This window comes from Pelmatolapia mariae, linkage group LG12 (assembly GCF_036321145.2).
Source record: "Pelmatolapia mariae isolate MD_Pm_ZW linkage group LG12, Pm_UMD_F_2, whole genome shotgun sequence".
Lineage (NCBI taxonomy): Eukaryota > Metazoa > Chordata > Actinopteri > Cichliformes > Cichlidae > Pelmatolapia > Pelmatolapia mariae.
Window position 1 is genome coordinate 36,559,119 of NC_086237.1, and position 13,280 is coordinate 36,572,398.

At 40.3% G+C, this 13,280-nt stretch overlaps 2 protein-coding genes across 2 annotated transcripts; both read right to left on the reverse strand.

Annotated features, from left to right (window-relative positions):
- Positions 1–3,142: 3,142 nt before the first annotated feature.
- Positions 3,143–4,567, reverse strand: LOC134639313 (nuclear factor 7, brain-like). The gene has a single exon (XM_063490441.1). It carries the CDS (start codon positions 4,565–4,567, stop codon positions 3,149–3,151), a length of 1,419 nt encoding a protein of 472 aa, XP_063346511.1. The 3' UTR covers positions 3,143–3,148.
- A 5,558-nt stretch (positions 4,568–10,125) lies between these two features.
- LOC134639258 (E3 ubiquitin-protein ligase TRIM7-like) lies at positions 10,126–11,637 on the reverse strand. Its single transcript, XM_063490378.1, has one exon. It carries the CDS (start codon positions 11,635–11,637, stop codon positions 10,216–10,218), a length of 1,422 nt encoding a protein of 473 aa, XP_063346448.1. The 3' UTR covers positions 10,126–10,215.
- Positions 11,638–13,280: the final 1,643 nt, after the last annotated feature.

Sequence of the window (13,280 nt, forward strand, 5' to 3'; positions counted from 1 at the left end):
GTAAAACCTGCTGGTCATGATGTCGGTTTGTATATCTGGTGAGAGGGAAACATGAAGATGAAACCAGGAGATGTCCTTACTGAATCATCAGAGTTCAACAGGTGATGGAGAAACAGGTTTACCTTTTAGGTGACATGAACGAGTTGAAGGGAAGTTATGAACTGTTTCTGAGAGACAAATAACACCAGGATCCTTTTCTAAGTAGCTGGTAGCTGACAGCTAGTTTTGCCAGGGGGCCAGGTAGGGCATTAACAGGGAAAGGGGGGCACAAAGAAATACTTTCTTATTCTCATTTAAAATGTCTAGCTGTTATTAAATAATTATCTGAAGCTTACAACCAAAGTTTTTATCTGACGTAAAATGTATAGAAATCATACATATACCAACAAGACAGTGTACATCACTGTCACAACAGCGTTTGTTTTCATTCAAAGGGTTTATGTTTTTAATACCTGGTGGGCCGGTCTTTAGTCAAAATGCTTGCTGGGTTAATGCCAGTTAATGCAACATCAAAGCAGCTGGAATCCACAGCTGTGCGTGTTCATGGAGCTTGCATTGTCACCTGTTGGACATCACTACCTAACAAGTTTAACTGTCTTCAGAACATTGCAGAGGCCTTATTGACAGTATTTGGCTCTACATATCTGTGTGAGCAGATTTTTTCTCACATGAGTGTCCTCAGGTAGCTGTCTGAATGCTGGACACTCGGAGTGGGAGACCTGAGATCACATTAACATGTGTGTCTCTGTATTAACAGACATGCCATATTGGCTGAGTTTATTTTTCTTATCATTGTTGTGAGGAGACCATAAATAGCATTTGCATTTTCTGTTGTACAGTTCATTTGCTGTTATGGAGTTTTTGTTATGGATAAAAAGTGTCTTTTTTTGTTTCAAAATAGCTGATAACTATTCGCTGATAGCTGCCAACATCTGCAAACAAATATAATTCTATAAAGTGGTTCTATATAGTGTGTAACTGTTCATATAGAGCGTTATTAAATTTATTGCTAATGCAATCATATGGCACTCTGACTTCTGAGGAAATTTTAAATGGCACTTGCCATCAGAAAGGTTGCCTACCCCTGGTTTATAAAGATGCAGATCAGGTGTGAGAATGTAAACTTTATCCATGATTCCATTTGTAATGGTGTAGTACCCTCATACTCACTGTGTTTTCTGTCCATAGCTATCCTGGTTTAGGTTCAGGTCTCTGTTTTGTTGTTGCCAGCAATAAAGCTGAGTGTTTTGAGTTTTTCTTCTGTGTTTTGGAGTCTGCGTTTGGGTCCTTTTCCTGCCTGCCTACACACAGCCATGACAATTGTAGCTGCAGCCTCCTCCTCTCTGAGGTGGCACCTCCTGCTTTCTCTGGAGCTTCTGCCTCCTGCTCTCTACTCTCAAGTTAAAAGACAAAAAAGACATACATGACAAAGTTAGTGAGCCAGACACCAACAGATTACCCACATGATAGCCTCAGACTCCTCAGTTTCCATACAGAGTGTATCTGACTACCTAAAAAGCAGGTATCCATTCAATTAACTTTTACTATTAAAACAATAGTAAAAGTATATTTAATAGTACAAAAGCAAATGTGCTGTCATTCATGGTGAAGTCCCTCTTATCATATTAATTTTAATAGTATACACGAGTGAGAGTCTGTATTTAGTGAGGATTAACAAATGTTCCTGACCACAACCTTCTTTTATGTAAAGATATGGCAAAAAGTTAAATGTTGGACAATCAATGCATTAAAAAAACATAACAAATTCTCTAAATGTGTGTTTTTCAGCACAAATCTGAGACAATCAATGTGTCTCAGCTCAGCTCAACAGTGTAGAAATTTAGTTTAAGTTTCATTCATTATAGTGAAGAGGCAGCAAGGTGGAGTGGTGGTTAGCAGTGTTGCCTCACAGCAAGAAGGCCCTGAGTTTGTCTCCACCACCTGGCCTGGTCTTTCTGTGTGGACTTTTCATGTTTGTTTGGGTTCTCTTTCTCTGTGAGTAGTTGTCCTCAATACAAAAACAAAAAAGGAAAACAAGTAAAATATTGTGAGTTTATCTTAATATAGCATTAAAATGAGACCAAGAATGTGAAGTGTTTGGTATCTTACTTATTGAGGAACACTGCAATCAGTAGAGGTGGGCAGATCTATCTAAATTTTGATCATATCGACACTGACTCTGGTATTGGTATGGGATTGATACGGCCATGATCGGATCAATGCTTTGTTTCTATCCCCACGTTTTTGTATTAAATTAATACATTTTTTGGAAAGTAAAATTGTACCTCAAACCTCCACAATGAAAAATGTCAAACAACAGAAGTTAACCCAAAGACCTTTAGAGACAGGCACATTTACATTCGAGGTCTCCAAAAACCCAGTTTCAGAATACAGGAAAAGCTGGAAGGTGTGTTTTGTTGTGTTAACCAAAGTCAGAGTGAGCTAGTGGTCACTATTTGCAAATTGATGATGAGCCATCTGTTAAGTCACTGCTCTCTCCAACATAAGCTGCCTATAGGTTAAAAGTATTGGTTAAATGGCCTGTATTTATATAGCACTTTACTAGTCTCTAAGGACCCCAAAGCGCTTTACACATCCAGTCATCCACCCATTCACACACTGGTGATGGCAAGCTACATTGTAGCCACAGCTGCCCTGTGAAAACAAGATGCTGATAATAAGGAATATTAAGATCTTGTAATTGTAAAGTTGACTCTTGCTGATGTGACACAAGTTTTATCATTAATAATTCTTTGAAGAAGTGTCACAGTTTACTGTTCACACTCAACAACTTTGAAAGGCAAAGAAATCATCATTCAGATTTTTAAATTATCAAAATATTTACATGAACAACATCAGAAATAGTCTGAAAATATTAATTTAAAAGAAACAAGAATATAAAAAGCAAAAGATTTTTTTAACAGAAACTTGAGTGGGTCACAAGATTTTCATTTGAAAAAGTTTTGGTTTCATTGAATTGCTAATAGTTTCATTAATTCAACAAAATAAAATAAAACCTGATAATGATGTTACACAATTTGATTAATAATTTCACTAAAATTAAGCCTGCTGCTGGACTGAAAAAACAAACATAGAAACAAACAACAACAAAAAAACAAAACAGTGAAAACAAAGACCCGCTTTACAGTCAAATCTCAGTCTGACAGATTTTGATATCAGAGGTTTTGGCGTCTCCTGCCTCTCCAATATCCAAATATGGGAAGAGTTTCTCAGTGAAAGTGTCTCTGTGAGTGTAGATGTGAGTCATGTCTTCAGGGTCATAGAAGGACACATCCCTCCTGTCATAGTCCAGCTGGACTCTGATCCTCTGGAGACTCTTCTTCACTGTCACAGTCCGACCATCACCATTAGTGTATTTTCCACTGCGATGGAATAAACACCAGATTCCATACTTTGGTGAAGCAAAAAGCTTTCCCTTTCTGTCAACTGACTCTTTAACTAAACCCATATTCCAGTCAGGATGGTCTCCCACCTCCACCTCCCAGCTGTGTTTCCCTGAGCTGAAGCCCTCAGAGCCAAAAACAGTATGATACTTAGTGTATCTCTCTGGATTATCAGGAAGATGTTGCTTTGTGTCTCGACGTCTCACACGAGTCAGATCATCAGACAGATAGAGAGAGGGGTTTGCAGTGTTTGGGTCCAGAATGACAGGACTGAAGTGGACCTTCTCCTTCATCTTCTCCCACACTCTGAAGGACAGGTTGCCCAGGTGTTTGGCCACATCTATCAGTGCTCCTGAGACCAGCTGTGGATCTGACACTGAGCTCTGGGCTCTGGCTCTGCTCTGAGTGTCTTTATAACTGCTGAGGAATGGCACGCTGTGTTTCTGCAGCTCTTCTTCAACAGCAGAGATGCTGTCTGACAGAGAGGAGATCTGCTCCTCAATCATCTTCATCTCTCTGCTGATAGTCCTCCCCTTCTGCTCCTCTTCCTCCCTCAGAGCTGCCAGTCTGGACTCCTCTCCCTCTTTCAGGAACTGCTGGAGCTTGTTGAACTCTGCTCTGATCTGCCTCTCTGTGGACAACAGCTGCTTCTTCATGTGTTGAATCATTTCATTGTATGTTTTCTCCACTTGTTTGTATTTGTTCCTCTTGTCCTGCAGAGACTTTAAGTCAGATTTCAGCTGCTCCTTCAGGTCACTGACTGCTTCTTCTACAGGAACCACTTTGTGAGTCTGGTGGAGAGAAAACTCACACACAGTACACACAGCTCTCTGCTCGTCCACACAGAACAGTTTAGGCACTTCCTCATGTTTACTGCACACTGCTGTTAATTTCTTCTCTCCCTTTTCTGTCTCAGATGATCCAGATTTCTTTCTCCCAGCAAATGAATCAGCAAGTTCTTTCAGTGTAAAGTTCACACGTGGACAATCCTTTGAAGATTTTCTTTTACAAATGGGACAGTTTTTGTTTTTAGTTTGTTCCCAGAATTTCTGCAGGCAGCTTGAACAGAAGCTGTGGTTGCAGCTCAGAGACACAGGATCTCTGAACGTCTCTGAACACACATGGCAGCTCAGGAAATTTTCAAGAAGAGATCTCTCAGCCATTTGATCTTTAAGTATTTTTAACTCACCAAAACAGTGTCTCTTGAACTTCTTGATTAAAATCCTCCAAATGTGTGTTTTTCAGCAGAGATCTGACTCCCTGTAATGGCGTCTCATCTCAGTTCAAAAGTGTCGAAATTTACTTTCATTTTCATGAATTACAGTCATGTGGTAAACTGAAATGTGCATATAACATTTGTATTCGCCAGGGGGCGCTGTCACAGTAGTTCAGATAGTTTCCAGGTTGTCCTTCACAAAAAACACAAGAGTGAAAATTGAGAAATGGTTTATTTTTCCAATGTTTTGTTTTTTTAAACTAAACAGTATAAAACTGACACAAAGAAGGTGAAGCTGCAAACTGAACCACTTGATGAGTGTCTATACCTATAGCCCTTGAAAACAGAACGCGTGATCAGAACATAAAATAAAGAAATTTCTATCACACAATGAATCCAGTAGCCAATGGAACAAAAATACAACAAAGTGAAGAGCTCACTGAATCAAAACCTAATTTGACACAATGAGAAGCTTACATCTAAACACAGGGATTGTGGTGTGAGTTGTAGATTTTCTGTGTCTTTGTGTCAGTGTTGCTGGTGTTGAAGCAAGTGTTTATCTGCAGGTCCAGTAAGAGGTGCAGAGGATGGTCTGGGTCCATTATCTACAGCAGTTCACCACTGCAGCAGTGATTTGGATGGAGGAATCCAAACAGGTTGTCGACTCAAACTGGATTCAAACAGGGTAAGACGGCGCTGGCACGGCTGGCAGCCTTAACCCAATTTCTCTCGGGATGAATAAAGTACAATCAATCAATGATGAATTCTCTCATCAAGACACCTGCACCACTCCCTGTGCAAAAAAGATGAACATACAATTACTGTTTTTCAGATGAGTGCAAATATTCAGTAACTGCTGGGAAAGACAAGATAAACATATTTATAGGAAATAACTGTAATGCTAATTTGAAGAGCTTCACACACGAGAAGTTAAAGGGACTGAAACGTGAGAGAAACATTAACGTATAAAGGTTTGGAGAGTACGTGTAATGAGATACTGCTGCACAGAAGTTTATTAGAGAGAAACTGGTTCTGCTCCAAGTTTAGTTCAGTAGATTTCATTTGCAGATTCTCTCTAGTGACATCTAGCAGGTGATAATATTTTAATATTCTTCTTATAAATGAATTTATTAAACACTGCACTAGCTTAGGATTAATAAAACACATTCAAAGCCATCCATTCATCCATCCATCCATCCATCCATCCATCCATCTTCTGCTTATCCGGGGCCGGGTCGTGGAGCAGAAGCCTAAGCAGAGAAGTCCAGACCTCCCTCTACCCAGCCACCTCCTAATGTTTGTCCGTGGGAACACTAAGGCATTAGCAGAGAGATATAATGTCTCCGGCGTGTCCTGAGTCTGCCCCGGGGCCTCCTACCAGTGGGACATGCCCGGAACATCTCACCCAGGAGGCGCCCAGGAGGCATCCTTGTCAGATACCCGAACCACCTTAACTGGCTCCTTACAATGTGGAGGAGCAGCGGCTCTACTCTGAGCCCCTCTTGGATGGCTGAAATCCTCACCCTATCTCAAGATTCAGGATTCAAGATTCTATCTCTAAGGGAGAGGCCAGCCACCCTTGGGAGGAAGCTCATTTCCGCCCCTTGTATCCGCGATCTCGTTCTTTCGGTTACTACCCACAGCTCGTGACCATAGGTGAGGGTAGGGACATAGATCGACCGATAAATTGAGAGCTTCGCTTTTACATTCAGCTCTCTCCTCACCACAACGGATCGGTACAGCGTCTGCATCACTGCAGCCGCAGCACCAATCCGTCTGTCGATCTCTTGCTCCCTTCTCCCATCACTCGCGAACAAGATCCCGAGATACTTAAAATCCTCCACTTGGGGCAGGAACTCATCCCTGACCCAGCGTGGGCACTCCACCCTTTTCCGGCTGAGAACCATGGCCTCAGATTTGGAGGTGCTGATTCTCATTCCCACCGCTTCACACTCGGATCTGAATCGTTCCAATGCGAGCTGCAGGCCATTACCCGATGAAGCCAACAGAACCAAATCATCATTGAAAAGCAGAGATGAGATTCTGAGGCCACCTAACTGAAAGCCTTCCGCCACTTGGCTACGCCTAGAAATTCTGTCCACAAAAATTGTGAACAGAATCGGTGACAAAGGGCAGCGACAAAGGCACAATTGTTTAATCTTGGAGTAATCACTAAATTACAGCAATGTGTACTTGATTAATTCTTATACTAGGCTGATGCTAGTACTGGGTACCTTGTGTAGTGGAGTGTAAGTAAACTATGTTAATTTGCATTAGAATTAGGAGACTTACAGTCACCATGGTTTAGAGAGCATGTGAAAGAAGATGCAGCTGGAGAAGAGTTGATTAGATCTTCTCTCTGAAACTGCTGCCTCCTGCTCTCCACTCTCTTTTTGAAAGACAAAAAAACATACATGACAAAGTTAGTGAGCCAGACACCAACAGGTTATCCAAATGATAGCCTCAGACTCCTCAGTGTTTCCACACAGAATGTATCTGACCACCTATAAAGCAGGTATCCATTTAGTTAACGATTACGTTTAAAACAATACTAAAAGTACAATTAACAGTACAAAAAAATAAATGTTATTCTCGTCCTCTCTGTGCTGTCATTCCTGGTGAAGTCTACCTTATCATATTAATATTAATATTAATATTAATATTAATATTAATATTAATATTAATATTAATATTAATATATTCATGTAAAGATATGGGACGCAGTTAAATGTTGGGCAATCAGTGGATTCAAAAAGAAATTAAATTCTCTAAATGTGTGTTTTTCAGCACAGATCTGTCAAAATAAACATGTCTCAGCTCAGTTCAACAATGTAGAAATTTAGTTTAATTTTCATTCGTTATAGTCAAGAGGCAGCATGGTGGAGTGGTGGTTAGCAACGTTGCCTCACGGCAAGAAGACCCTGAGTGTATCTCCACCACCTGGCTGGAGCCTTTCTGTGTGGAATTTTCATGTTTGTGTGGGTTCCCTTCAGTACGGAGCCCTGCAAAAGACATGGGAGAAAAAAAATTAAGAAGAACTTTTGCGAGATCTCGGAACACTGCAATCAGCAGAGGTGAGCAGATTTACCCAAGTATTGATAGTATCGATACCAACTCTGGTATTGCTATGGGATCAAGTCTACCGTGATAGGATTGATGCTTTGTTTCTATCCTCACATATTTGTATTAAATTCATACTTTTTTTGGAGATTAAAATTATACCTCAAACATGCAGTCTGAGGTATAATTGTTACATGCCACGACAAGTGTCACTGTTATTCCTCTGTTTCTCTTGTCTTGCAAGTGTAAAGCCTGTATCTACTGGCCCATTTAAAGTTAATTGGTATGTGTCTATTGACTGATCTGTGCACAGTAGATCAATCACTTGTCAGGGATCATTACAAAAGGGCAGCTGCCTAGCCGGTTGGACCTGCTTCTGACTCTCTCTGTGTTTCTGTGTGTGATCTTAAGGTGGGTTTAATAAAAAAACAAAAAAACAAACTGTATTTCCTGACTCAAATCAGTTTAGTTTGAATAAAACAACATCGATTCATTAAATCCTGAATTGATTTTTAAAAGAAATGTAATTTGCCCGGCACGCCAGAATCTCAGCTTAAAGCTCACAAAACAATTTCAACACAGCAAACAGCTAAAACAGGAAATAAAAGCAGGTGAACGGATCCGCAAAAAGATTTAAACACAAAATGTGGATCTTTCATCCGATGTCACGCACTGTGACAGTTTCACGCTCTGGCGGGCAGCTCCCTGCTCTCGGATAGAAATCCTGCTCACGCGAGTAAATTGACTTTTAACAGTCCAAACGAGGACGGGGTCCTAATGTGAGTTACACTGTGGCAGCGACAGAAATGCTGTTTTAAACTGTATTTGTTTACAATTTGAAAAATAAAGTTTGCTGAATTCATTGTTATTGTTTGCTATTGTTTGTGAGCTTTGTGGGTGTTGGTCGAGGCCTGTACTGCCCTCTCTCCCCTCTGAATGTTTGGTGTTGCAGATGACACACAAGACTCAAACTTACAGACACTACAGCGACCACATCTGCAGAATTGGTTTGATTGGATCATGAAAAGGCAATTTGCTTTATCGCAGCAGGATTCTGGATTTGAGCTGATCAGACTGACACTGACCTGAAGTGAAAGTGTGATTAGACATTTTATTTGTTTATTTAAAATATTTACAGATGAACTTGGCTCAGTCTTAGTGTTCTGTTTATCTGTTAAGTGAAGTCATTCCAAACATTTAATGATTTACATTTAAAAATTGGATAAGTTTAAATGTTTACAGTGTAAACATTTTTACTAGAGAAGAGAATATGAACTTTGTCTCCATCTTGTGCGTAAATATAATATACAAATAAAACACCACTATTATAAAGCTGGACCTTCATCTGAAATCTCTGCAGCTTTGTTCATACAAACTATTTTCTGAGTTTGTAAACATACAGATTAGCTGTGAGAATGTAAAGTTTATCAATGATTACATTTGATTTCTGTCTGGGGTTAAATGTGAATGTTGGTCTGAAAAAAAGATTTAAAATGTAGCTGCTTAAAATAAATTCTTGATTTTATAAAATCTGCTGATTGTTTTATTGAAACAGCTTCAGCACAACAAGAATATTTACAAACTAATAGAAGCAAATAATATGTTATTCTAAGGAGTCAGTTAAATGTAAACACAACAATCAAACTGAGTTTCCATGTAAAATGAATCTGAACTAATGACTGTGTCTGAAAAGCTGATTTACTGTCAAACACAACAACAACAGAATCACTGGATTTATTTATTTCACTTCACAGAAACATTTTGTGATCTCAATAATCAAAGAGAGCAGTTAAAGAATAACATTGAAGTACAAATCAAAGGAAGGTGATTCATTGAAACACTGAGACTGAGAGTGAAGTTTGAAAATCAAATTAAAACCTAATTATGAAACATGAGAAGATCCAGAAATCTTTCAAACTGTGAGAGATGTCAGCTTCTGATTAAGGTTGAAAACAACACAAGAAATAACATTTTTAATGAAATCAATCAAGTGTAGTTAAACTGATGAGACAGCGTCAGAACTTAGAAGTCATTTCTTTGAATTTGGAAAACTTTAAAGAAGACGTGTTACTTTCAAATGTTATTTAACTGAAAACAAGATGCTGATAATCAGGAAATTTAAATCTTGTAGTTGTAAAGTTGACTCTTGCTGATGTTTACTCATTAATCCTTCTTTTAAGAAGTGTCACAGTTTGCTGTTCACACTTAACAACTTTGAAAAGCAAAGAAATCATCATCATTCAGATTTTAAACCTATCAAAAATATTTACATGAACAACATGAGAAATATTCTGAAAATATTAATTTAAAAGAAACAAGAAAAAAAAGTAAAAGTTTCTTACAGAAACTCGAGTGGGTCACAAGATTTTCACATGAAAAAGTTGCTTTGGTTTCATTGAATTGCTAATAGTTCCACTAGATCAACAAAATGAATTAAAACCTGATAATGAAGTTAGACAGTGTGATTAATAATTTCCCTAAAATTAACCTGCTGCTGTACTGAAAAAACAGTTAAAATGAAGAATCACTTTACAATCAAATCTCACTCTGACAGATTTTGATATCAGACGTTTTGGCATCTCCTGCCCCTCCAACACTGAAATATGGGAAGAGTTTCTCAGTGAAAGTGTCTCTGTGAGTGTAGATGTGAGTCATGTCTTCAGGGTCATAGAAGGACACCTCCCCCCTGTCATAGTCCAGCTGGACTCTGATCCTCTGGAGACTCTTCTTCACTGTCACAGTCTGACCAACAACATCAGTGTATTTTCCACTGTGATGCTGTAAACACCAGATTCCATATTTCGGTGTAGCAAAACGCTTTCCCTTCGTCTCAACTGACTCTTTACTTAAACCCAAAAGCCACTCAGGATGGTCTCCCACCTCCACCTCCCAGCTGTGTTTCCCTGAACTGAAACCCTCAGAGCCAAAAACATTGGGATAATTTGTGTTTCTCTCTGGATTATCAGGAAGCTGCTGCTTTGTGTCTCCACATCTCACACTTGTAAGATCATCAGACAGATAGAGACAGCAGTTTGCAGTGTTTGGGTCCAGAATGACAGGACTGAAGTGGACCTTCTCCTTCATCTTCTCCCACACTCTGAAGGACAGGTTGCCCAGGTGTTTGGCCACATCTATCAGTGCTCCTGAGACCAGCTGTGGATCTGACACTGAGCTCTGGGCTCTGGCTCTGCTCTGAGTGTCTTTATAACTGCTGAGGAATGGCACGCTGTGTTTCTGCAGCTCTTCTTCAACAGCAGAGATGCTGTCTGACAGAGAGGAGATCTGCTCCTCAATCATCTTCATCTCTCTGCTGATAGTCCTCCCCTTCTGCTCCTCTTCCTCCCTCAGAGCTGCCAGTCTGGACTCCTCTTCCTCTTTCAGGAACTGCTGGAGCTTGTTGAACTCTGCTCTGATCTGCCTCTCTGTGGACAACAGCTGCTTCTTCATGTGTTCCCTCATTTCATTGTATGTTTCCTCCACTTGTTTGTATTTGTTCCTCTTGTCCTGCAGAGACTTTAAGTCAGATTTCAGCTGCTTCTTCAGGTCACTGACTGCTTCTTCTACAGCAACCACTTTGTGACTCTGGTGGAGAGAAAAGTCACACACAGGACACACAGCTCTCTGCTCGTCCACACAGAACAGTTTAGGCACTTCCTCATGTTTGCTGCACACCACTGTTAATTTCTTCTCCCCTCTTTCTGTCTCAGATGATCCAGTTTTGTTTCTTCCAGCAAACAAATCAGCAAGTTCATTCAGTGTAAAGTTCACAATAGGAAAATCCTTTGAAGATTTTCTTTTACAAATGGGACAGTTTTTGTTTTTAGTTTGTTCCCAGAATTTCTGCAGGCAGCTTGAACAGAAGCTGTGGTTGCAGCTCAGAGACACAGGATCTCTGAAAGTCTCTGAACACACATGGCAGCTCAGGTAATTTTCGACAAGTGCAAGTTTCTCAGCCATTTGATCTTTAAGTATTTTTAACTCACCAAATTAGTGTCTCTTGAACTCTCTGATTAAAATCCTCCAAACTTGTGTTTTGCAGCAGAGATCTGACTCCCTGTAATGGCGTCTCAGCTCAGTTCAGCAGTGTCAGAACTTATTTTGGGTCACAGTCACGTGTTGAGCTGAAAGACGAACATATTATTTGTGTCCACCAGAGGACGCTGTTAGTGTTGCTGCCAAGGTCATAAATTTGGATTCAACATTGTGATTGCCGACCTGCCAGACCCCTGCTCTCATTCCCTCCCCTAAAAAAAGATAATAGTTTTGATTAAAATGCAGCTGAAAAACATAAAATCAAAGGTTTATTTGTGCAAATAAAATGTTAAGGAAAATATCCTTTTTATCAGCTGAATGTATACCAGTCAAGTACATTTAATTTCACCAGATTCCATTAAAGTGACTATAATCTTACTGTAAACTCACTACATCCTGTAAGTAGTTAGAACTCACGGACACAGGATCTCTGAATGAACACATTACAGTTCAGGAAAGTTTCTACACTCAACAAATGTAACGTCTTTACAGCTTGTACCTTACAGTCCTTCAATAAAGTTCTTTTAAAGAGCTCACCTGTTGTTATGGTGTTTTAGTTAATCACCAAACACACTACTATCTGCTTTTACTACGAAGAAGGTGATAAGGGTGTGGTCTGAGGAATACAGTGAGAGCCTGAGAGACTGTTTTGAATGCACAGATTGGCCGGAACTCTGCAAGTCTCACGGCGAGGACATTGACAAGCGTCTACATCTCTGAGGACCTCACCTGGACACTGAACACCACACAACTGGTCAAGAAGGCTCAGCAGCGGGGCTGAGGAAATTTGGTATGTCAGCCAAGATCCTCAGCAGCTTCTACAGCTGCATTGTGGAGAGCTCACTGACCAGCTGCATCACTGCATGGTACGGCAGCACTACTGCCATGGACCGCAAACACCTGCAGAGAGTGATAACAACTGTGGAGAAGATCATCAGAGCTCCGCTGCCCTCTCTGCAGAGCATCTACCATCGCAGAGTCCAGAGGAGAGCTGCCTCCATCTTCAAAGACCCCACACAGCCCTGACATGGACTGTTCACACTTCTGCCCCCGGGGCGGAGGTTCAGAAGAGAAAGGCCCAGTCTGTAGGTTCAGTAAAGTCGCCATGACACCGCGGTTAACAATGAGCGTTGTACTGCTGAGTTTTGGACACCTGCAGCCAAACTGCTTTTATTTAATAATGATAATATCAAGTAATGCTGAAGTTAACGGCAGCATTATGTGGGCTTCCCCGAGCCGCTGGGCTTTACCGTCACAGATGAGAGCGCTTGTTAGCTCTGTGTTGTTAGCTGTGAATGTAGCACATTCAGTTATCACCGTCACCATGTGTTTACGAGCACAGTAAAGGAACAACGACTGAGTAACTAATGCTCCATGTCGCCCTCTGCCCTCTGTTATCACACTTAATAGATTGCAGTTAGCAGTCTTGTGATAGTTGTTATAATTACTTATCACCTGTTAATATGAAATGTAGCTCACAATGATAGAAACGGCAATTTTAAGCAGTAAAGGGAGTTTTCACATATATGATTAACTAAAGTACGCGTGTGTTCGTTGTAAAGGCTTAT